We start from the raw sequence: 27,278 nt of genomic DNA, 5'->3' as shown, positions 1-27,278 counted from the left end.
TTCAGAAAATGTCAACTTTTTTGGTGCTTAAAATTGCAAGAATTATGCCTGGGTAGGTGAGAATTTACCCAGCAGGCAATGGTCAACCTGGTCTTCATAAAAAAACAACAAAGGTTTGAGAATACTAGCACAAGCACTTACTATGTACAAAGACTTTGCATATACTACATCACTTAAAGGACACAACACCTACTGTTGGAAGGGAGGAATATTATAGGGAAGGTGAGGCTCAGAGAGGCTTAACTAACTTGCCCAACGGTAGCAGGGCTAATCAGTGGCAGAGGCAGAGTCCAGAGGCAGCACCCTTCCCCAATAAACCCCGCTGTCTTCCCATCTGTTAATAGTTCTGAAGTGAGTGGGCAAAGTTTCAAATTCCCTTAGTTTCTTGCCTTTTTGCTTGTTCTCTTAGCAAGTGATATTAACATTTACCTGCTTGAGATAACTGAATGGAACTGGTCACCGTAAAAGGTCACAGAAGCAACTCCCAGAGCTAATGCCAGGAGTTCTTTCTGGAGGAGCCAGAGTGTGGAGATGGATAGCTCCATCCTCAGGACCTGCCCAGCGCAGGTGAGGATACTCTCTCAAGGCCTCCAGCTGGCATCGGCTACAGACCTTTAAAAAAGGAGAAAGGGGGCACCTGGGTGGCTCAGTCGGTTAAGCGTCTGCCTTTGGTTCAGGTCATGATCTCAGGGTTCTGGGATTGAGCCCCACATTGGGCTCCCTGCTCAGTGCGGAATCTGTTCCTCCCTCTCTCTCTACCGCTTGTACTCTCTCTTTCAAATAAATAAATAAAATCTTGAAAAAACATAAAAAATAAAACAGGAGGAAGATGTTTCCGAGGCTGCACTAGAGTTAGATAACTTGGAAATGGGGACTGTAAGGAAGTCTGTCATAGAATGCTTCCCAGTCCCTAACATCACGCATGAGCCTTAGCAAAGACTTGAAAACATTTACTGACTGCTTAATAGAACAGCATTAGTCCTGAACAAACTATTTTCTCTCTTTCCCCTTCCCAAATAGACGTCCTATAATAAAAAAAGACTCAGTGCTGTTCTTTCCTCTTGACGCAAGAATCTTCAAATATAACCTTGATGTAATCAGAAGAACTGAAAATGACAATAGGGAAAAATTTTAAAGGGCCTCATAAGAGTACTCTTAATTTTTGTGTCTGTGCCAGTGTTATAGAGTTGATGTTCAGATGTAAAATTAAATAGAAAAAATAGATGAGAAGGAAAAGGTTGCTGATTCTTTCCACAAACTGATATTTATTGAGCACCTCCTGGATGTCTGCTGTTATAATTTGTATCATAGAAGGGAAGAAAAAAGTAGATCTGTCGACTACTGACTTAAAATAATTGAGGCTTCCGACATAAAATGACATTTATCAAGGGGAATAACTACGTATTTTTCATACTCTCCATTTTGACAATTTAGAAGTTGCACAGAGTCTGACATCAGTGTAGGTCAAATAGCATAAGGAGCATACTGTAATTTCTATTATTTCTTCATCAACTTTTAGTTTTCTTCCTCAGTGAGTGAGTATCAGGCCAACTACACCGAAAGCAATGACTTACCTTGCCCTAGGTTATGCGCTAACGTTTATAAATCTCCGAAGCAGTTAGAGTCATGGCACTTTATTAACTGGATACATAATCAATTTTTTGTTCCCTCTGCTCGATGGCTTAAGTCTTTGTATGATCACTTCTGCTACCTCAGTGTAATGAATCCTATTAGACAGATACATCTGTACAGTGATATATTGTACAGTGAAGAAACTTAAAAATCCTGATGACTCCTTTTCTCATCTTTCTCAAGAGTCTCCCTTAAACCTTAATCAACCTGTAATTAAAGCAATTGCATTTAATAAATATTCCTTGAAGGCTAAAACACTATCATTTTGAATACAGTAGCTCTTATTGTCCAGAGAGACACTCTAAGTAGCACCAAATATTTGAAGTGCTATTAATATTAGTAGATAAATATTAGTGGATATTAATAAATTAATAGATATGAATATTAATAAAGATATTAATAAATAAAAAGAATGTTGACGATAAAATAATAAATTAATAATTATGTCAGGGTGATCACCAGCTCAGTCCCAAGGCCGGTCAAGTATGCAGACTGAATGGACAACTGCTTGCACAACAATGACAAAAGGGCCAACAAGTATCTGATGGCTCCATCCATACATTCCACAATTACTGTCACTTACATGAAATTCAACCAAGAGGATTTCTTTTTCTTTTCTCTTTTAAATAAAGTTTATGTGTCCATCCCTACCAACAATTTAAAAAAATTAGGATGTGTAAGCAAAACTTAATATTTATTAGAGACGCTTTCTTCAAAGCACATTTTTAGATTCAGGAATTGTATATGTGCTGCTGAAGCGAGCACTAGATTCAGGAATTGTAAAATGAAAATGAAAGGAAGGACCGTGAGGGAAATGGACACCCAAAGTGAGTGGAAAGAACATGTCTTCAAGGGTCAATGTACCAAAGGCCAAACACAAACTTTGGCCAGTTCAGAGATATGCTCAGGACTAACTGTAGTACAACAAAAGTGAAATAAATTCTAAATAATATCTTTTCACAGAACTGATTGTTTATCTGCATATTCTAGTGAACTACTTATACCTTTATACCCTATGACTTACTAGTTTTCCAAAGTTTTCCTCATTTATTCAACAAATATTTATTAAGTGTCTAAAGCACATCACCCAATATACTAAGTGCTGGGGTAACAGCTGCAAACCAGATGAACAAAAATCATTCAGGGGATGTATATCTAGCTTTAAAATATGTCCTTTAAATTGAACCTCACTACACTATTTCTTATAGTGTAGATCTATCATAGACCTACCAAAAGCCACAGGGAAGTTTTGCTTACAGATTACAAGTAGCCCCTATCTATGGGGCATTTTATTTGGTGAAATAAATAAAATCTTTTATCACTTACAAATGTGTCTTTGCCTGAATGAACAAATGAATTTGTTTCTCTGTGCCAGGGCATCTCTTTCTCTTGTTAAAAATGCACTGCCCAGTCTCTCTGCATGATGCTACTCCCCAAAATAAACATTTAATGACTTTAAGCAAAGAATCTTATTCTCATTCTGGGACCCTGGAAATTAAGCTGAAACATTAATGTTATTCCTCTCATTTCTTTTTCTCTAATGCTCCATATTGTATTCAAAACATATTAGTTTGTTGAAATAGCCAGAACTGATGCTCAATGTGAACAAACTGGGAGATAGGGAAGAATCTTTGGTTCCATCCAAGGGTTGTAGTAAAGATGGAATGCTAAGCAGGCAAGTGTTCTTAATCAGGGTAGTCTATCCACAAGGAATAGAGGTCAAGTTCAATTTCTGTCTCTCTATTTACTATGCCCTGGTGCAATTTACTTAATATTTCTAAGTCCTAGTTTCCTCACCTGTAAAATGGACACAGTAAGTATACTTACTTTGTTGTGGATGTCAGAGGAAACACTGTCCTATCCTTTTGTTTCAATTTTGGTTGATCCCTGTAACCCCAAGAGAGGGCAGTATTGAACATTTCTGCTTTTTAACACTTTATCCCTTGTTCATCCACACAGAGAAATAACATGCCACTGAATATGGGGAAAGCCTAATATATATTGTCACATTAACCTTGAGTGGTGTCACTGCACTAAAAAAAGAGGACTTGGGCCTGTTTTTATCTCTCTTCTGCTATTGCAATCACTAAGGAAAGCTTTTATTGTGCTGACAAAGGTAGCAAACCAGATACCTTCTAAAGGTCTACCTAGAGGCCTACCTGGTGACTACCTTTTCTTTTTCTCTGGATCTATCCATTCTTTAGGACATTATATTTTTATGAAGTTATGTGGCTTCTCCATGTATAAAGGTTATCTCTGTATGCTAACTTTTTGGACAAATGTCTCAAGATCTAGCTTTGGGGAAAGAGAGAAGCCTCCTCTTCAATGAAATCATAGCCACAGCCTCCGATACAACCAGAGGAATTAGGACTGATGCTGTACTTTGCTTTCATCCGGCACTATGCATTGATTTTTTAACTTGTTAAAGAACGTAAAGGATGAAGGATTCCTAAATTTCCATCAAGCAAAAGTATATAAAATGTATGTATATGAGTTCAAAGGCAAAAGTCTAGTCCCTACAAGAACTGATGAGAGCAGGTGGGACATCAATCCTGGAACTATTGCAAAGGCAGAAGGCCAGGAAAAAAGACTTGTTACTTAAATGGAGCTACAAGCTGTGGTCTTGGCACCAGAAACAAGGCAAAATCTGAGCTCTTGGAACTTAGGTTGGAAAGGAAGAGCAGAATTAGCTATAAGATTGAGATGCTGGATGAAAGCCCTTTTTGAGGCGGATAACACTAGGATCAGATCGTGAAGAAGCACTGATATTTTTTTTTTTTTTTTTTACCTTTATAATTCCTCTTTTTTTTTTTTTTTAATTTTTTTTTATTGTTATGTTAATCCCCATACATTACATCATTAGTTTTAGATATAGTGTTCCATGATTCATTGTTTGTGCATAACACCCAGTGCTCCATGCAGAACGTGCCCTCCTCAATACCCATCACCAGGCTAACCCATCCTCCCAACCCCCTCCCCTCTAGAACCCCCAGTTTGTTTTTCAGAGTCCATCATCTCTCATGGTTCTTCTCCCCCTCCGATTTCCCCCCCTTCATTCTTCCCCTCCTGCTACATTCTTCTTCTTCTTTTTTTCTTTCTTAACATATATTGCATTATTTGTTTCAGAGGTACAGATCTGAGATTCAACAGTCCTGCACAATTCACAGCGCTTACCAGAACACATACCCTCCCCAGTGTCCATCACCCAGTCACCCCATCCCTCCCACCCCACCCCCCACTCCAGCAACCCTCAGTTTGTTTCCTGAGATTAAGAATTCCTCATATCAGTGAGGTCATATGATACATGTCTTTCTCTGTTTGACTTATTTCGCTCAGCATAATACCCTCCAGTTCCATCCACGTCGTTGCAAATGGCAAGATCTTATTCCTTTTGATGGCTGCATAATATTCCATTGCATATATATACCACATCTTCTTTATCCATTCATCTGTTGATGGACATCTTGGCTCTTTCCACAGTTTGGCTATTGTGGACATTGCTGCTATAAACATCGGGGTGCACGTAGCCTTTCGGGTCCCTACTTTTGTATCTTTGGGGTAAATACCCAGTAGGAAGCACTGATATTTTAGTGAGGAATTTTTTGACCTTTGCTGTAGCCATTTAGAGGTCAGGAAAAGAGGTCGGTCATAAGTAAGACCATAAATTTGACAGAGAATTAATCATATTACTGTTCCAAATTGATTTCAATTTAAAATTTCTCTTGCTCCATTAATATAACCTAGAAAGGTTTAACTCATGCAACAGCTCTATGTAAGCAATCATTATATCTCCTATAAAAAATCCCTTTGGTAGATCAGGGTTATGATATCACATATCTTAAGGGGCCATTCATGAGATGCAAATGGACAAATGAGGTCAGATGCAAGGAACCTAATAAGGAGTGTTGGGTGAAGAGAATGGGAGAGCTATAGATTACACAGGACAGCTGCTTCTCAGCCAGCAATAGAAGCCTCTCCAGGATGTGGTTTCTCAACAAGAGCCAGAAATCCAGGTTTGGAGAGTTTTTAAAGTATGGCATTAAATAATATTTAATGTTAGCAACTCAATCTCATTTTAAAGATCATTTTAGTGGGATAATCAGTGACTCCAGAGTGAAGCACTAGGGTTGTTATATGACTGAGGAAACATCATTTTTCAATTCATGGCCTACTAATCAATTAAGTTGGAAATCAAATATAACTTGGCTTACCCTTTTCTTACAGATAGAATTTTAACTAAATGACTTCATCAACCTTTTAATTAATAAGAATGGACATGCCACTTAATCAAATAATTTGAAATATACTTTATACATTATATTATAATCAGCTGTTAAGATGGTAACTAAAAAGGAGAGAAGTAGAAACAGGAGAGGAAGCAGAGGAAGCAGGTTTGAATATTAGAAAAAGAAAGAGGAGGTAAGGAGAGAGTAAAAAGTCAGAGGAGACAATTATGCTGAAAAGAATCATATCATGGAAGAAAGAAGCAATTCACAAAATAGAAAGCATGCAGAGAGAAGTTAAAGAAATTTGAACTGATATTGAGTTTCACTTTTCTATGTACCCCATTTATTCATTCTCTAATTGATTCAATTTAATAAAAAATATATTGAGTGTCTTCAGATGCCCAACATGGTCTAACTGAAACAGATGTATCAGCAAAGAAAACCAGGCCCATGCACCCACAGAGATTACATTCTCATGGGGAAAGAAGATGAGGAGATGAAGAAATGAATATATAATATGTCAATTGAGAGTATATGTTATAGAAGGTAAATACCAGGGCTGGATAAGGAGAGCTCATAGTTAGGAGATTGCTCCTTTAGGTAGGTCATCAAGGAAGACCTCTGAGAGGTTAATATTTTAGCAGCAATCTGAAGGAAGTAAGAGAGTTGTGCATGAAGTTAACACTATATATTTTAAACTACCTCCATGAGGGCAAGAATTGGGTCTGCTTTGTTCACCATCAACTCCTTATTGTTTAGTACAGAATGATGCACTCTGGGAGGAATAACCAAAATAGCCTTACATGGTAGATATTAGCCTCTGGACAGTAGGAGCAGGAGATATAGCACATTACTCTGAAAAGCTCATCATATTAGCCCAGTAGGGCTGCCATAACAAAATATGAACTGGGTGGCTTATACAACAGAAATTTATTTTCTCACAGTTATGGAGTCTACAAGTCCAAGATCAAGGTACTGTCATGGTTGGTTTCTGGTGAGGTCTTTCTTTCCAACTTGTAGACAACAGCCTTCTCATTATGTCCTCATATGGCCTTTCCTCTATGTCTGTGCAAAGAGAGAGAGAGAGATCTCTGGTGTCACTTCTTCTTCTTACAAGAACACCAATCCTGTTGGATTAGAGACTCTTTGTTATGACTCATTTAACCTTAAATAAGGTTCTACTTCCTTATCAGACCTATCTCCAAATACAGTAAAATTGGGGGTTAGGGCTTCAACATACTGGTTTTGAAGGAACATGATCCAGTCTATAACAGCCATTATATCTTGGGAGACTGATTGGGGTTCTTTAATCACAAGCAATATTGGCCATAACTAATTTAGACAAAAAAGAATGTGTGGGACAAAGACAAAAGATATGAGGGACAAGGCTGCCTTTCCTTGAGCCTTGGTACCCACTAGCATTAGACAGTGCAAAACCTGGATGATCATAATCCATGGCCTTAACCCATAACCTGAGAAAATTGAAGGAAATGATGAAAAACCAGACTTTGGAAGGCCAAAAGTCAGAGACTTTAGATCTGGAAGTATAATATCTTTTCCGGGTGCCACCCTTAAGGTGAATGAGCTCCAACCATTTTTAGTCATTGTGGTCCTCCAATCAAGATAAAAATTGGGGGAAGAGAGAGATTGATTGCTCTCAGGTCATGCACATCTCTCTGGAAAAACTGGTCAAGAAAATTGAAAAACATCTCTACCAAGTCTTTCTTCAGTAGCTCTGGGATGGTGCCCAAAACTAAACCAAGGTACTGTTACCATAAATAGGAGGATGGGTCTCTGGATAGGCAAAGTTATAACAGCTAAAAATTCTAGTTGGGAAGAAAATGAGCTCTGGTGTCAGTGTGATTGATGGGAATCCCAACTCTGCCATGTGTTTGCTGACTCTGTGACTTTGGCCAAGTTATTTAACTGATCTGTACTTCAGATTCCTCATCTGTAAATGAAAGAAAATTCTAGAATTATCTCCTAAAAATGTTGATTTAATTCGTTAAAAAAAAAGCCTTAAAACAGTACCTGACACTATGTAAGTACTCAAAAACATTAGCTCATATTATTTTATTTGGACTAAAAGTCCTTATTCATGATCTAAAGTATATTCTGCTTTAGAAAATAATTTCCCCTGAGATCATTATTACTAGATATAAGTCATTCAGTTTGATTCAGATTTACCTGACCGAATCTCTTTCCCTCAATCTCTCTTATACACACACACAAACATAAATATACACAGGCACACACATATGCACTGGTGTAAGTCTCATAAGTTTCTTCCTAAGTATGTTATTGAAAAATATACTTATAAAATTGTCTTTGATAAGAAAAATAAAATTGTCTTTGATAAAATCATAGTTGTAAAGATTCAAAATGGCTCAAAGGCCAGAGATCAAAGCAAATGATAAATGTAGTATTTAATAGGCTAGGAGGCAGCCACAGAATGAGAGTGAGTGCTAGTAACTGTTGTATTAAATTATTTTTAGTCAACATCAGGCAGAGGAATAAATACCAAGTTAATAAAATTTTTACATGATACAAAATTAGGAGGCATTGCAAATGTTGGAAAAGACTAAGAACCAATAACAATGAAGCCATAAAGGGAAAAATAAAGAAAATTAAATTCAACTAAACAACATGATAGCATGATGAAATGAAATGAAATTGAGACAGTAGACTCCTAAATTATAACACTTATTATAGTGCGCTTTACAAAATTATTTACATAATCATCTCCACTGCTTATCCAAGGCACTGTAAGACATTAACTCATTTAATTAAAAGAATTTTGAATATCAACTATGTACCAGATACAGTGTTATTCAGTGGGCTGCACCAAGGAGCAAGTCCTGTCCCAGCTAGTGACTGTACAGATTCAATCTCATCCATCTTTATACCCCTAGTATCTAACACACAAACCTGGAAAATAGAGGAAATAAAGAACCACAGGCCATTTGCAAGTGATAGGTAGCTAAATAAAAGAGGAATACCTATAGTCAAATGTATCTAAAAGGAAAATTAATAATAACACATATTGATTGAAACTAGAGATGTGCTATATACTGCTTTTGATGCATGGCTTGCATTCTCATTCAATCCTCAAACAGATTATGGCACATTACCCCACATTATAGTTGAGGAAACTATAGGTGAGTAACTCTTCCAAGATCACATAGTAAATAATGACACTGAGATTCAAGCCAAGTCTGTCTGATTTGGTACTTTTAAATCTCATAAATAATTTTAATTTCTAGGAGGTAGAATACATCTAAGAGGAGCTTTATTCAAATCTGTGAATTTCATGCATTTTCACTGAACATGTAGATGATTCTCATATACACATGGTTGAAAAACTGTGAAAGAAATTTTCAACCCATGGTCAGGATTAGTGATTATTTCATTATTAACACTTCTTGTCAAGATTTGATTAGATAATATCAAACATGATCACTACTTCTTTATCCTGATATAAACTCATCATTTGTGAAATATTTATATTCATTATCTCAGCTGGTTCTTACAAAAGTTGTAATATAGGTTGTGGATAAGGAAAATGAAAATTTTTGTCTTTTTTTTTTTTACCCTTCTCCTTTTTTATAATTTGCAAATTGAGATTTAAGAATGTTGATTGACTTGTGCAAGGGCACACAAGGAAACAAAAGAGTTTTTGGTAATCCCCATCTCCACCCACCTTCCCTGATGCAGTTTCCTAATTTTGTTTGTCCCCAAAATTCACTCCTCCCAGAGAGGTTTATTTTATCTTCCTGTGACTTGTTCACATATATTTGTAAAAGGCAAGGAAAGAATACAAAGATGTTGTGAGTCTTAACCATGAAGTGTGTATATAAGAATGTGAATGTTAAAATCTGGAGTACTCCATAAATGTTGAAGAGAACAAGCAAGAATAGACCTCAGGAAAATAGTCTGAAATCAATGAACAGAATTGCCCTAGAAATCAATAACACCAAAGGAGACAAATGGCTGAAAACTGAAGACAAATTAGAATTGCACACACAATGTAATACAGCACCCAAACAGGCAGTGATTTTCAAGGCTGCATATAAAGAGACATTTGATCCTGGGATGGGAAAGTAATAGCCTTTTTCTACAAAGCTCTGGGGAGACACGTCTGATAACAGTGTGTGAGGTAATATAACCCTATCAATAGGACGGGAGGCAACAGAAATGACTGGGGAGAGGAAGCATTGATTTCCAAGTTAGGCTTAAGAAATTTAATGTGTGTAGATTGGTGCTGTAATGACAAAGAGGCCCATGATTTTCAGCAGTAATACCACTTCTCCAAAGACAGATAGATATTATCGGTCTAATTTATGTGGGCTTATGAAAACAAACCAACTGCCCACTGAGATTTAGGGATAAAGAAAACTAAAGAAGTATCTCCATTCCTCTAAGAACAATGTTCAAAATGCTGAAAAAAATGCAAGTAAGCCTTATCGGCTAAGATTTTGTATTCATTTATTCACTCATTCATTGAGGTTTTATTAGATAATTACCGTGGCTAAACATTGTATTAGGGGCTCAGGTAGAAAAATGAGTAAGACTTTATATTAAAGATCTCATTTTTAATTCAAAATGCAATTGTAAACAAATGCCTTATTAGAAAGTGATATGTGTCTTAAAATACACTCATCTGTGTTGTGATAAAAATAGGTACTATGATGGGGCCATTTTTTAATGGGGTGGGGAAAAAAGAAATAACGTTGTAAATTTTCATCTTTTCTTCCATTTGACTTCATAACTAATGTTCCCATGTCATTATACACTCTTCAGGAAAATGTAAATGACTGCAAAATGTGTCATGGTGCAAGTACTCATACCCCACTGACAGAAGGAGTATAGAATAGGTGACTGGGTAGTGATAGTAAGACAGGCCGCTCTATGTGTGGGATGCCCCTAGAAGGTCAACCTCACCAGTGAAGAATTTCACATTCTTCCAGGAGATAAGAAGAAGGCCGGGTCCAGATTTTAACTCTCATCAAATCCCTGCTTTGACACCATTGGAAGATAGAACTTGCCTCTCTATCATGCATCAGAGGTACTGGATAGTTCCTAGAGCCTGGCTTCGGGGCAGTGGCTCATCTGTAGGGAAGCTGAAGCATGTGCTCGTAGACGTGGACAGAGCAGGTGGGTGCTTTCTGCTGGGGCACCCTCTGTCCATATTGCCCTGACACTGGTGTCATCATCCCACTATTTCTTTCAGCACCTGGAGTGGCGCTGTATATTCCCTGCCTATAAACCCGTATCAGTTGCCATGATCTTTCCCCATGAATCTTGAAAAGAAGAGGGTAGTAAAGTTAATACTGCTAATAATCTCCAGTATCTCTTTAATAGTGAGTAACACATATGCCAGGCCCTGTTCTATTTTTTATGCATACTTCATTTCATCCTCAGAATAACTTTAAGAGTGAAATATTATTATCCCCCATATTATAGATGAGGAAAATTTAAGGTTTAAGATTAATTAAGATTGCTTAGGTAACCTGCCCCAGATCACTCAGCAAGGATACAAAGGAACCAGTGTGGAATCCAAACAGTCTATGTGTGGAGCTTGCTTGCTTTGCCACTAAGTTACCTGCACATCAGGACTAGGCTTATTTGATTAATCCAGTGAGTGGCATGGGACCACATCCCCACTAATGGAGTGTATGCACTATGGGAGGCAAAGGTCTTCCTTCAGTACAAGTTCATTAAACCAAAATCCCCTTTACTGGAGCCCTGTGCTTTTATCAAAAAAGGAAATCAGGAGTTCCAGCTTTGACAAGGCCACTGTGTCTACCTCAAAGCAGAAATAATCTCTGGCCCTCACCTGTTCTCATTAATGCTCTGCCTGTTGGATCAGCTGAAAGTCAGGTGCCGCAAGTATCCGAGGTAAACACATTCCACAGTGAAGAAAATTGAGAAGTGGCATGAATGGAAGGAATGTGGGAACTGTTGCAAAAGCCACTGTGCAGTGCTGTCATACCCGGAGGAGGCACTAGTCAAAGCCTCCAGACCCATTCTCGCTTCTCTTCTCATCAGTCTGATGATTGTGCAGGATTCCTTTGTGCCTCCTTTCCTTCAGACACCACTCTATGTGCAATAATATATTGAATATTAATATTTATACGTATCCCATCAATGAGCCTATAAGGTATCAATATTATCTCCAATTTAAAATGAGGAAACCAATGCCCAAAGTGATGGAAAAAATATTTCCAAGATCGCTCAGGGGATATGTGACACAGCCAGGATTCAAAACTAGGTGGTTTGGTTCCAGAGTTATCATTAACTATAACATTGCACTTCCTCTCAATGGCTGGATAGAATAGATCAATTGTCCAGAATCATTTAATTGATACATTTTGGTGTCTGGTACATATGACAAGAGGAAAATGATCTGTCTGCTTACCACAGAACTAGTATGGAACGTTGTATCATCCTTTATGAAAAACACAGCTTTTTTTAAATTTTGAAAATTAATGTATTTTTATGTTTAACAATATATGACTTGGCTTTTTTAGAAGTCATGTTTCTTGAGATATAATAAAAACACAACATTATATGGTTATCTTATGGTCTCTTCACACCTGAACCTCAATACATCTACAGTCCAGTCACTGCCCTGTATTAGAAGGATCTGAGGTCACTCTCTAACATATTAAGCAGAACTACAGGGCATATGTAAACAAACCTAGTTATGTGAAAATATTCCCCTTAGAGATCTTATTTAAGCACAGTACTCCCAGGTATCTATAAAAAAAAAAAAGAAGAAAGAAAGAAAGAAGACTTATTCCTAGATCTGTTCAAGATTATCAGCATTAAATTTCACCACTATTTACTGAAATGATGCAAATTTATTCCATCTTTCATTACTTTCAGCTTCCCTGAGGAATCTAAATCTTTTCTCCACATCAAATTTTTACATACAACTCCACAGCCTTAAACAAGTGGTTGGCCTACCCCATCAATACGGCGTTTAAATGGCAACCAAAGTTGATTCCACGGAAGGGATATAGACCAGAAAAGTCTCAAGATCTTTGACTTGATAATATAGAATTATGTTATCTGTTATAATTCTATATTTTAAGCACATAGCCATAACGAACATGACCCCAACACACTCTCAGTAGTTACACAGTCACCCCAAATTCTCTTCATTTGGTCCTCTCTTAGAGCCCAGTTCCCAAGCTTCCCTCACTTGCAGGGCTCCAAAAGGAAGGAATTTAAACATCCTTACCTGAGGAAACAAATTATTTCAAGTTACAAAAATGTTAAAGACAGTTTTGTAAATACTGATCAAGACATTAAGGCAAAGGCTTGCAAAAATTATCAGAAAAATAGGTAATTTTGGCTGCAGAATATCATCATGCTTATTCATGTAACTCCTCAGCCCAGTGCCAGAAGATTATAACATCCTCATTGAAATTTCAAGTGTGCATAGTTGTACTCTGCAAGGGACACGAAAGCCTTGTTATTATAAAAGGACATGGCCGATAATCACTTGGAATAAAGTTATCAAAACTGTGCAGCTATTCATATTACCTTACTCAGGTAATCCTCATTTTCTGCATTATAGCAAAGCCCAGGGTTTGTGTCATACGCAGAACAGTCACTAAAGAATCTCCTGGGATATAGGAGAATTTGCAGCATTGCCACAGATGTGAATATAAGATAAAACTTGATTTTGTTGTGGTTTGTCAATCATCAGTAAAGATATTTTCCTAAATTATCTCCTCATGAGGTTTTTTAACAACATGGTCAAAGTACTCTGAATACTTTAAAATTTAGTTATCGTTAAGTAGACATTACTGAATATTATGTTATGACTATAAAGTGTAGCTTCTTCACAGAGATTTTCCACTTATACTCACTAGGAGGCGGCAGAAATGACTCTTGAAAGTACTTGAAACTATCGTGATGGCATGGATTCCCAAGGTAAGAATGTGTTAACATATGTCCCACATATTTCCCATATACTTTCCACAAGAACCAGGGTGCTTACAATATCGTTCCAGCTAATGTTACAAGGTACTTAAAAATAAGAAAAAATATTTTTTACTCCAAAAATTGTGGAGATTAAGCATTAACTGAATATGCTGTTTTTTTTTTTTTTTTAAGCTATGTATAGGAACCCAAAGTGATTTATACCAAATGAACTCATTCTAAAACAAAGCCTAGATGGCAGGGAATGGAAAAAAAAAAAAAAAAAAAAAAGACATGCTCACATGCTATTACTTTTAGAGATAGTTCTAGGAATATGGGTATATTTAAGTCCCAAAGAAAGTCAACAGTTGATGAAACAAGGTCTGAGAGAGCCATGTCTCACCATCCCCCACCTCAAAAGCCTGGATCCAAGGAACTAAGAAGTGCCCTCTGAGAATGACAGATAGGGAGAAAATAGCAAGGGAAATTAGGAAATCCCTCTTGCTTGATCAGCTAGGAGATTATACTAAATATGGATGACATTAAAAAGTGTAGATCAAGATTTCATCAAAGAATATTTCAGACCTTATTAGCTGAGTTTCACAGTGATTCCAGGTAAGAAGAGTCTGGGTATATGATAGGGGAAAGATAACAAGGAAAATAAGACATGATAAAAGGAATAGAAATGCTACAATATATCAAATTTAGGCCTGGGTTACATAGGAAGCTGAGAGAATTTCTCCTGGGGTATAACCCCACTGAAGATGGTCAGGAAGCTTCTAATAGAACAGAAGCTACTTGGATTTTTCTCTCTCTGTGGGGCACTCTACAGCAAGAATTGGTAAGATTTTTTTTTAGGAAAACAAATATTTAAGTCTGAAATCAAAGAGAAAGAAAAGGCATGAAAGGCACAACCTGGTTTACCTACACATTGTAGGAGTGGAAATGCACAGAAATCTTTAAGGCAGGCAGCCTTTTACCAGCGCTCTAAGTGAGCTAGTAACAGAGGTCTATTTTCTAATCTGCTTTGTTCCCTGACTTTACAATCCTCTCAGAAACTTCATGGGGAGAAAACAAGTTCTTTTCACAGCCTTGATTATAATATTATCTAACACTATTAAAACCTTACCCTAATGCCTAACAGAAATCATAGAACAGGTCAGAGTTTTGAGTGTCCCTAGGTTTATTCCAATTCACCACAGCAAGCAAAAAGTCATAAGATAGAGTAATAGAGAAAAGAGTCTCAGTCATTGGATTTCTCATCAGTGCAAGTTTTCCAGAATGTCAAGAAGGTATCAACTTCCAATTCTGTTCATGAATATCACGATTTCATAAGCTTTCCTCTACTGAAACTTCACCTTATGGTATTCATTGGACATAAGATAAAAATGTCCTCTACAGGGGCGCCTGGGTGGCTCAGTCATTAAGGGTCTGCCTTCGGCTCAGGTCATGATCCCAGGGTCCTGGGATCGAGCCCCATGTCGGGCTCCCTCCTCAGCGGGGAGTCTGCTTCTTCCTCTGCCCCTCCCCTTGCTCGTGATCTCTCTCTCTCTCAAATAAATAAATAAAATCTAAAAAAAAAAAAGTCCTTTACAGTAAAGCATCAATGTCTTTTGAAAATGTTTAATAAAGTTCAAATTTTTATCTTTTTTAAAATTTATTTTCCAGATTTATTGAGATATAATTTACTGAGAACATCTTATAAGTTTAAGGTATACAATCTGTTGACTTAATACATTTATGTATTGCAAAATGATCACTAGCTAACACCTCCATTTTGTCACATAATTACAATTTTTTTTTAAGATTTTATTTATTTATTTGACACAGAGTGTGAGAGAGAGCATGAGTGGAAGGGTAGGGGCAGAGGGAAAGAGAGAAGCAGACTCCTTGCTGAGCAGGGAGCCCCACGCAGGGCTTGATCCCAGGACTCTGGGATCATGACCTGAGCCGAAGGCAGACACTTAATCGACTGAGCCACCCAGGTGTCCCCTAATTATCATTTCTTTTGTGCTGTATGAACATTTAATATCTACTTTCTAGCAACATTCAAATATAAAATAAAGTATTACCTATAATCACCATGCTGTACATTATATCTGAAGAATTTGTTAATCTTATAACTGGAAGTCTATACCCTTTGAACAATATCCTCTTTTTTCCCTATCCAAGTCCCTGGTAAGTACAACCTTACTCTGTTTCTCTGAGTTTGGCTTTTTTTAGATTCTGTATGTAAGTTATATAGTATTATACAGTATTACACGTATGATTTATTTCACTTACCATAATGCCCTCAAAGTTCATCCAAGTTGTCACAAATAGCAGGATCTCCTTCTTTCTTGTGGCTGAATATTATATATATATTAAAATATAAATTTATATGCCACATCTTTATAGAGTCATCTGTTGATGGACACTTAGGTTAGTCACATATCTTGGCAATTGTGAATAATGTTATTATAACCATGAGAGTACAGATACATTCATGAGATCCTGATTTCAATTCCTTTGGATGTATACCCAGAAGTGAGATATTGTTGGATCATATGGTAGTTATATTATTAATTTTTTAAGGAAACTCCATACTGTTTTCCAAAGTGGCTCTACCAATTTGCACTCCCACCGATAGTATAGAAGTGTTCTCTATACCCTTGCAAACACTTGCTATCTGTTGTCTTTTTGGTAATAGTCATTCAAACAGGTATAAGGTAATATCTCATTGTTAATTTGATTTGCATTTCCCTGATAACTGCTGATGTTGAGCACCTTTTCATATACTTGCTTGGCTATTTGTATGTTGTCTCTGGAAAGCAGTCTATTCAGTTCCTTGGCCCATTTTTTAATTGGGTTGTTTTTTTCCTATTGAGTTGTGTGAGTTCTTTATGTATTTTGAATAGTGACCCTTTGTCAGCTATATGATTTGTAAATATTTTCTCCCATTCTGTAGGTTGATTATTTCATTTGTGGATTGTTTCTTTTGCTGCATAGCATTTTAGTTTGATGTCGTCTATTTGACTTTTGCTTTTGTTGCTTGTGCTTTTTGTGTCATATCCTAGAAATCACTGCCAAGACCAATGTCAAGGAGCTATTTCCCTATGTTTTCTTATAGGAGTTTTTCACTTTTAAGTCTTGTGTTTAAGTTTTTTAACCCATTTCAAGTACATTTTTGTGTATGGTTTAAGTGGCAGTCCAATTTCATTCTTCTGCATGTGGTTATTCAGTTTTCCCAGCACCATTATTTTTTTTATTTCATATTACAGATTTATTATATATTTAGAAGCAAATCCTAGCATAGTGTTTTTTATTTTTTTAATTTATTTTTATTTTTTTTGAAATCCAACTTTATTTATTTTTATTATTATGTTAATCACCATACATTACATCATTAGTTTTTGATGTAGTGTTCCATGATTCATTGTTTGTCCCAGCACCATTATTGAAAAGACTATTCTTTCCTCATTGGGTATTCTTTGCTTTTTTGTTAAATATTAATTAAACATAAATGTGGGCCTTATTTCTGGGCTTTCTATTGTGTTCATTGGTCTATTTTTATGCCAATACCATACTGTTTTGATTTCTAGAACTTTGTGGAATAGTTTGAAATTAACAAGTGTGTTGCCTTCTGCTTTGTTCTTTTTTCTCAGGATTGCTTTGGCTATTCAGGGTTGTTTTGTGGCTCCATACACATTTTATAGTTATTTTTTTTCTATATCTGTGAAAAAATGCCATTGGAATTTTGATAGGGATTGCATTGAATCTATAGGTGACTTTGGTAGTATAAACATTTTCTTTTTTCTTTTTTTTTAAAGATTTTATTTATTTATTTGACCGACAGAGACATAACGAGAGAGGGAACACAAGCAGGGGTGGTGGGAGAGAGAGAGGCAGGCTTCCTGCCGAGCAGGGAGCCCCATGTGGGGCTCGATCCCAGGACCCCAGGATCATGACCTGAGCCGAAGGCAGACGCTTAGCGACTGAGCCACCCAGGCGCCCCTGGTAGTATAAACATTTTAACAATATTAAGTCTTCCAATCCATACCAGGCACATCCTTTCATTTGTTTGTGTGTTCTTTGCTTTCTTTCATTGAAGTCTTATCGTTTCCACTGTACTAATCTTTCACTTCTTTGGTTAAACTTTTTCCTAAGTATTGTGCTGTTTTTTATGCTATTATAAATGGGAGTGTCTTCTTTCTTTCTTTCTCAGGTGTTTTGTTGTTAGTGTATAAAACACAACTCTTATTTGTATGTTGATTTTATGTCTGGCAACATTACTGAATTCTTTGATGAGTTAGTTTTAACAGTTTTTTGGTGGAGTCTTAGAATTCACCATATATGTGACCATATCATCTGTAAACAGAAATAATTTTACTTCTTTCCTATTTGGATGCCTTTTATTTTATTTTATTTATTTATTTTATTTTATTTTATTTTTTGTCTCATTGCTCTAGGTAGGACTTCTGTGAATAATAGTGGTAAGAGTAGGCACATATGTCTTGTTCTTGATCTTAGCAGAAAAGTTTCAACCTCTCATCATTGAGTGTAATGTTGACTATGAGTTTGTAATACAAGGCCTTTATTCCTTCCATATCCAATTTGTTGAGGGTTATATCATGAAAGGATGTTATATTTGATCAAAGGCTTTTTCTGCATCTATTGAGATGACCATTTAATTTTTCTTTCATTATCTGATTGTGGTATATTACATTTATTGATTTGCATATGTTGAGCCATCCTTGCACCCCAGGGATAGATCCCACTTACCACAATGAGAAATCCTTTTAATGTGCTGATGAATTAAGTTTGATAATATTTTGCTGAGAACTTTCTCATCTATATTCATCAGGGATATTGGTTTGTAATTTTTTCTCATAGTGTCTTTCTCTGGCTTTGGTATCAGGGTAATGTTGGCCCCATAAATGAATTTGGGAATAATACCTTTTCTTCAATTTTTTGGAAGAGTTTGGGAAGGATTGGCACTAATTCTTTGGATGTTTGATATAATTTACCAGTAACCTCATCTGGGCCTGGACTTTTGTGTGTTAGGAGCTTTTTGATTACTGATTCAATTCCTTACTCATTATTGGTATGTTCAGATTTTCTATTTCTTCTTGATTCAGCCTTGTATATTTCTAGAAAATTATCCGTTTCTTTTGTTACCAGTTTGTTGGCATATAGTCATTCATAGTAGTCTCTCATTATTCTTTGTATTTCTGTGATATCACTTACAAGTGATACAAGTGTCTCCTCTTTTGTTTCTAATTTTATTTGAGTTACCTCTCTTTGTTCCTGAGGTAGTCTAGCTAAAGGTTTGTCACATTTTTATCCTCTCAAAAACCAACTCTTGGCTTCATTCATTTTTTTTCAATTGTTTTCTAGTCTCTATTTAATTTATTTCTGCTATAATCTTTGTTATTTTCTTCCTTCTGCTAACTTTGGACTTGGTTTGTTCTTTCTAGTTCCTTGAGGTGTAAAGTGAGGTTGGTGATTTGAGATCTTTCTTTTTTCTTAATATAGTTGTTTATCACCATAAACTTCCCTCTTAGAATTGCTTTTGCTGCCTCCCATAGGTTTTGATATGTTGTGCTTCCTTTTATATTTGTTTCAAGATATTTCTTCATTTCCCTTTTTGTTTCTTCTTGACCCATTAGTTGTTCAGTAGCAAGTTTTCTAATCTCCACAAATTTGTGGATTTCCCAGCTTTTTTCCTGTTACTGACTTTTAATTTTACACCATTGTGGTCAGAAAAGATACTTGGTATGATTTCAGTCTTTTTATTTTTTTATTATGTTATGTTAATCACCATACATTACTTCATTAGTTTTTGATGTAGTGTTCCATGATTCATTGTTTGCGATTAACACCCAGTGCTCCATGCAATATGTGCCCTCTTTAATGCCCATCACCAGGCTAACCCATTTCCCCACCCCTCTCCCCTCTAGAACCCTCAGTTTGTTTCTCAGAGTCCATAGTTTCTCATGGTTCGTCTCCCCCTCCAATTTCCCCCCCTTCATTTTTCCCTTCCTACTATCTTCTTTTTTTTTAACATACAATGTATTATTTGTTTTTGCTAAGACTTGTTTTGTGTCCTATAATTTGATCTATTCTGGAGAATGTTCTGTATACACTTGAGAAAAATGTCTACTGCTGTTGGATGGAATGTTCTGTTTATATCTTTGTCTAAAGTATGGTTCAGATCCAATGTTTCCTTACTGATTTTCTGTCTGGATAACCTATCCCTTCACTTTGAGCCTATGTGTCCTTAAACCTGGAGTGAGTCTCTTAGAGGTAGCATGTAGTTGGGGCTTGTTTTTTTAACCATCCTGTCACTCTATGCCTTTTAATTAGAGGAGTCAATCCATTAACATTTAAAGTAGCTAGGTAAAGATTTACTAATGACATTTTATTAATTGTTATCTGGCTGTTTTGTAGTTCCATTTTGCTTTTCTTTCTTTCTCGCTGTCTTCCTTGGTAAATTGATTATTGTCCATAGTGGTATACTATGATTCCCTTCTCTTTATCTTTTGTGTAGCTATAGTAGATTTTTGTTTTGTGGTTCTCCTGAGGTTAACCCCAAACATCTTATATATTTCTAATGTATTTAACAGTCTATTTTTTGCTGATAACAATTTATCATACATTGCATATAAAAATCTCTATTTTTTACTTCCCTTTTATGTTTTTGATGTCACCATTTACATCCTTTAATATTCTGTATCCATTAACAATTTGTTGAAGCTATACTTATTTTTAATATTTTTCTCTTTTAACCTTTATACTAGAGTTAAGTAGTCAATTAACACATCATCATAGTACTGTATTAAATATTCTGAATCTCATTATATGCTTACCTTTACCAGTGTGTTTCATATTTTTGTGTTTTTATGTTACTTATTGGCATTCTTTTGTTTCAGCTTGAAAAACTCTTCTCAGCATTTCTTGTAAGGCAGGTTTAATGGCAATAAATTTCCTCAGCTTTTTTTTTTTTTAAAGATTTTATTTATTTATTAGAGGGAGAGAGAGAGAGCAAGAGCACACAAGCAGGGGGAGTGGCAGGCAGAGGGAGAAGCAGGCTTCCCGTGGAGCAGGGAGCCCTACTCGGGGCTCAATCCCAGGACCCTGGAATCATGACCTGAGCCGGGTAGACACTTAACCCACTAAGCCACCCAGGCACCCCTCAGCTTTTATTTATTAGTGAAAGTTTTTATTTAGTCTTCAATTCTGAAGGACAACTTTCCTGCGTTGAGTATTCTTGGTTGGTAGTTTTCTTATTCTAGCACTCTGAAAATATCATACCATTCTCTCCTGGGCTCTGCTGAGAAATCCACCAATAGCCTTACGGGGGTTCCCTTTCAAGAGAATTTTTTTTTCTCTTGTTGCTTTTAAAATTCTCTGTTTGTCTTTGATTTTAAACAGTTTTATTATTATGTGCTATGAAGAAAATCATTTTGGATTAAAATTTTGAGGTGACCTATTAGTTTTAGTGAACTTGAATTTCCAAATCTATCCTCAGGCTAGGGAAGTTCTCAGCCATTATTTATTTAAATAAACTTTCTACCCCTTCCTCTCTTTTTCTTTTTTTTTTTTTTTGCTGATGTCCCATAATTCCCATATGCTTTTCTCCTTCTCATTTACTTATTTATTTAGCTCTTCTGATTAGATAATTTAAGTTGATCTGTCTTCTGGTTAATTGGTTCTTTCTTCTACTTTTTCAAGTCTGTTATTGAAACTCTCTGTTGAATTCTTCAGTTCAGTCATTGTATTTTTTGGCTCCCAAATTATGTTGGGTTCTTTTTTATGTTTTCTCTCCCTTTGTTGAACTTCTCATTTTGTTTTTGTGCTGTTTTCCTCCTATTGCTATGCTATTTATTTGTGTTCTCTTGTAGCATTCAGAGTATCTGTACAACAATTATTTTGAATTGTAGATTCCTAGATCTAGAATTTCTAGGTTTCTAGATCTCCATTTCTTTGGGGCCAGTTACTAGAAGTTTACTGTATTTCCTTGGTGAAAACATGTTTCCTTGATTCTTCATGATCTCTGGAGTCTTCTGTAGTTTTCTGTGCATTTGAAGAAGCACCCACCTTTTCCAAATTTTATGGACTGACTTTGGTAAGGGAAGCCTTTCACCTCTCAGTGGGGTCATGCTGGCTTGTGCTTTGACCCCAGGTCTAGTGATGCAAGATGCCAATTTGTGAAGACACATGGTGGCACTGGGCCCAGGAGGACATGATATTCTTTAGCTCAGGTCTCTGGAGTCCACTGTATCAACAACTGTGTGGTCCTTAGCAAGCACTGCAGGGGTCCACAGTGGCTACAAGGACTTTTGGGGTCCTAAAATGGCACCTCTCATCTAGTAGCGAGGGATCAGAGCAGACAGCAATGGTGACCAGAGCCAGTGGTGTGCACACACTCAGCTATTGAGGCCATTAGCAGTTTCCTATATAGTTGAAGGGACCAGATGTAGACATACTTGTAGTGATGGGGGCCAGGGTAAATAACGGGGGCCAGGGCCAACCATAGGCTCACTGGCAGCTGCAAAGACCCTGACTTTCCATCTGCTCTTCTGTGGCTGCATGCTCTCCCTCTAGGTGTACACACTTTATTGGAGTCTGGTGATAGAGTCAGGCTGTGGCATGCAGGTGCACAGCTGTGGGGACTAGTTGCAGGTGGGCACTAGTGTCAGCCAGTGATAGAAGGCAGGGACTGATCCAGACCCACAAACAGCTGTGGGGTGCCTCGCTGTTAGTGACTGCACATGGCTTCCCACTCTCCCTGTGTGTGCATGTAAAGCACTCTAGTGTCAGCCAGTGATAGAAGGCAGGGACTGATCCAGACCCACAAACAGCTGTGGGGTGCCTTGCTGTTAGTGACTTCACATGGCTTCCCACTCTCCCTGTGTGTGCATGTAAAGCACTAATGTCTTAATTACTCAAGAACAATGTTGTCTACACCTCTAAAGGATGATGAAGAATACATCACTAATATGATATTTCAAAAAACATCTCTAATGATGTACATTTTTAGTATATACTAAGATATTCATTGCAAATTCATGGTATCTGACTTCAACTGAGACTTCAAAATTTCTCTGTCAGCCTCTCTTTTCATTATCATTATTTAGTAAAATTTTCACAATTGTTATTCAAAATATACCTCTCTTTAAACCTTGAGTGAGTCCTTCAGCCATTACTATAAGAAAAAAAAGATTATCATTCTTGTTTCATTATCATTCTCTATTTCAACGTTAACCTGTATATCTGTGACCAAAATATCACCCTCTCCCACTTCCAATGAGATATTTAAGATAAGCAAAATCAAATCCTTGATTAAATTCCTTTCAGATGTTTATTTCCTCTTCTTCATCATCCCAATAAATTGCATAATTATCCAACCAACTACTCAAGCTAAAAACCTGGGAATAATGTCTCAATATTCTCTCAAAACCCAACATCTAATATATTATCATTTCTTACTGATTCTATCTCAAAAATACGTCCCCAGTTCATTCACATGTCTCCATCTCCATAGCCTCCAACGTTGTGCAAGCTAACATCTATTCTTGATTAAAGTAAAGTCTTCCCAACTGATATTTCTTTCATTCTTGTTCTATCCAATCCATTTTTCACTTGGTAATTGGAGAAATTTCTTATTGTAAATTTTATATGTTAATAAATAGTGCCTTCCTTTTGCATTTAGAATAAAATTTCAATCCTTTATCATGGCTTTCAGAGTCCCATATGATTTTCCCAGGCTACATTCAGATCTTCCCACTCTTTCCCTCACTCACTAACGTCCAACCTCATTGATCTTCCTTTGGTTCTTCAAGTATGCCAAAGATTTTTCTTTCCTTACACATTTGGATGTCTCCTCTCCCTGAAACATTCCTATTCCTTGGTCTCATTCATTTATGTCTTATCCTAACACCCTATTTGTCACCATTTAGAATTATTCTGTTGATCTTTTCGTGAATTGTTGTATGTTTTCTCCATTAGACTTGTATTCCATGAAGGCAGGAGCTTTTTAGACCAATTCAGATATACTATCATCAACCAAATGTGTAATAATGGTCAATCAGAAAGAGTAAATGAAAGCGTATATTCCCCAAAACTACCACCCAAAGTCATTTAAATATAATAGGGTAACACATAGAATTTTACATTTTATAATAAAAGAAATTATTCAATATTTTTCAGAGTGAAATGTTGCTTAAAAAACTCTAGTACCCTGTGATACTAGTTTGTTATTTTTTGTTCATTTGTCTTGAGGAAAGGAAGAAGCATAGACTTTCAGGAAGATAAAAAATCTTCCAAGTCCTACGCCATTGACCTTGAAACAAGTATTTTTATGAAAAAAGCGCTACAAAAACACAGTTCTCACTATTGTCTAATCCAAAATCAACACCTGGAATAATTGATGAACTTTAAAGAATAAATTTTTGTGACATTTTTATAATTCAGCAGGATATCACAGTTCAGCTAGAATAGAGCACACTCATTATGCTCATCTCTATTTTGCTTATTTTGTTACAGAGATTTTATGCAAGTGAACACAATGGAAATAAAATAATTTCAAAAATACTTCTATAACTATATCCACATTTAGATCTATGTGTATATAATTAATTTTTCTGGGCCATTTGAAATTAGGTTACATACAATATGACCCTTTCCCATTTAATATTTCAGGAGATTTTCCTATAAGAATGAAGACTTCAGTGCCATACTATAAGGTCACAAGGGCCTATCTCTCCCACTAGTTACAACTATAAAACCTGAAAGAATACAAAATGTGACTATCTGAGAACTCTGAAAAAGTAAACAACAGGCAGATAAAAGAGGGTCAAAACTTGAGGAATAATCAACACCAGCACATTTTCTAATGTTTTTTTCTCTCCTTTTCCCAGCTTTGACCCAAGGAAGATCCAGTACCTAGAGTTATGGAACTGTGCAGTGGATGCAAACAGCAAAAACTTTAAGGGAAACATCCTCTTTCTGGCTATAGGACCAGAAAAAGTTGAGAATTCTAGGTGAATTTCTTTTCTTTCATGTCTTTATTTTTTTTTTCTTCTCTAGCCCTGCTGCAAGGTAAAATCATTGCAGAGATGTATGGCTGCTGCAGTTTTGGAGGTGGAGCCAAGGGCATATAAAATCCCAGAGTCAAACTTTTATCTCTGACCAGATGAACTAGGAAAAAGGGGTTGCTGTTGTTCGAAAAAATGTATGCTATAGAATTCCTAATACTTTTCTATTTCCTCACCATTTTGCCCTAAAGGAGACACCTGTCTGTCAAATATAAATGCTCAGGAAGCTAAGACTCTGGAAAAAAGTCCAAATTTCAGGTCAGAGGAACTTGGAAAGGGGGCCAGTGTTAACCTGAAATTGTAGGTGAACTCTTAAAGAAGTTACAACTGGGCAGAAAATTCCATAATTATGTGTATGAATCAACACAAGTACTGGGCTTACCCCCGACCTGGACAATTGTGGAACGGGTTCACAAAAGCAGAGGAAAGACTGAGAACTACTGCCAAATCCCAGAAAACTATGAGTGGCATAGATGGATCAGATCTAATTACCATAACAAATGCTTTGAAAAATTAGCTGACAACCCAGTCCAGGGCTGGGATGGGGAAGGAGAGAGGCGGGCATCCTGGGGGCCACAGCTGGCGCCTGCCACAGTCCTTCCCCCAGGTGCTTAGGTGGAAACAAAAAGAAAAAGAAAAGAAAAATTAGCTGACAAAGGAATCACTGCTGGCAGAAGGCAAGAAAGAACTTGTTGAACTTAAACAAGTCAGTTGCCTGGCCAAACAACAACAGCAGCATCGGCAGCAAATCAACATTCTCCAGAGGATTTTATAAGATCCTGATTCTCTTAACAAAATAGTCTACGTGTCCAGAATGCATTCCAAAATTATTTGACATAAAAAGACCCAGGAGAATATGACCCAAGAATATGACTGTCAATGGAAAAGACAATCAACAGGTGAAAATCCTGAGATGACTCAAATGGGAATTATCACACAAAGACTTTAAAACACCCCATTCCCCACGTGAGCAGCTTGGAAGTCACACCCCATTCTAACAAGAAGCAAAAAATAAACAAGCTAGAAAATCAACAATTCTTTTTAGACCCCTAAAGGAGAAGAATGCAAGGCAAACTGCTGTTTCTAAGATTGGAGAGTCAAATAAGTGAATACCAGGAATCACGGTTTAGGGAAGCAGAGTCTCAAGATGGGAAAATATTGTATTTCATAACAATGGTGGCTTGAAGATACTGACCAGTGATTTTATAGAATGTTCTTCAATTTGGTTCTGTCTGATATCTCTTCATGATTAAGATGCAAATTATGCATTCCCAGCTGCTGGAATACTACATAAACTATGTTGTGACCTTTAGAGGCTATCCCATTTGGAGGCCCACCATGTCTATCTGTCCCTTATTGGTGATGTTAATTTTAATCACCTGATCAGAGTGTCCCTTAGGTTTCACACTAAATAGTTATTATTTCTGTTCTGTAACTAGTAAGCAATGTGCAGACAGAAACTTTGAGACTATGCAGATATTCTGATCTTCATCAAACTTTTTATTCTTTATTTAGGCAATTTATTATAAACAAGATTACCCTAGTACTCCACAATAATGGCTGGACCCCTAGACTTAACTTAATACTCATTCATGACTCTTGAAATATTTAGAATTATAACTGCAAAATAATTTTTCAACTCTGCTGCTTCTTCTATATTTATCCATCAGCATTCTATTGTAAGAAGAGACATTTATCTAATCTACCTAGCAGGTTAGCTATCTAGTTTCTATTGTGGATTCATAGATTTCTATTTTGCTTTTAAATACATTCATACATACATACATACTTATCCAGTAATCTGGACTTAAAATGGCAGGCTCATTAAATCATTCTTATTGATATCATGGTTTATCTGAAAGAAGTAATTCTTCTGAAACTGAAACTAGAAAATAAGTGACTACCAAATAATTCTGCTTATAAATTTTCATTATTACACTTTGCAGGTTTTATTTGAGAAAGGGTATAATAATAAGATGTCTGAAAAAACATGCATGATTAACAAAATATCAACAAAATATCTATTTTGGATTCATAACAGATCTCTCTTAAAACTTTACTTTGTCGGGCACCTGGGTGGCTCAGTTGGTTAAGCGACTGCCTTCGGCTCAGGTCATGATCCTGGAGTCCCGGGATCGAGTCCCACATCGGGCTCCCTGCTCGGCAGGGAGTCTGCTTCTCCCTCTGACCCTCTCATGCTCTCTCTGTCTCATTCTCTCTCTCAAATAAATAAATAAAATCTTAAAAAAATAAATAAATAAATAAATAAATAAAAAACAAAAAAAAAAACTTTACTTTGTCACATCTCCTTTCTCCCCAGAGAACACTGAATCTCAATGGCTATACTTGTGGACTATGTAACTCACTAGATGCACTGAATGTATGATCTAAACTATTTTCTTAATATTTA

At 36.5% G+C, this 27,278-nt stretch overlaps 1 protein-coding gene across 1 annotated transcript in view; it reads left to right on the top strand.

Moving 5' to 3' along the window:
* The window catches only part of LOC118548263 (Y-box-binding protein 2-like), a 91,224-nt gene that overhangs the window by 62,747 nt on the left and 1,199 nt on the right, over nucleotides 1-27,278 (top strand). Inside the window, 1 exon segment of the mRNA XM_036112104.2 lies at nucleotides 24,692-24,814. Coding sequence (XP_035967997.2) covers nucleotides 24,692-24,814 — 123 coding nt within the window.

Source organism: Halichoerus grypus, chromosome 9 (assembly GCF_964656455.1).
Source record: "Halichoerus grypus chromosome 9, mHalGry1.hap1.1, whole genome shotgun sequence".
NCBI lineage: Eukaryota > Metazoa > Chordata > Mammalia > Carnivora > Phocidae > Halichoerus > Halichoerus grypus.
This window is presented reverse-complemented; position numbering and strand designations above follow the sequence as displayed.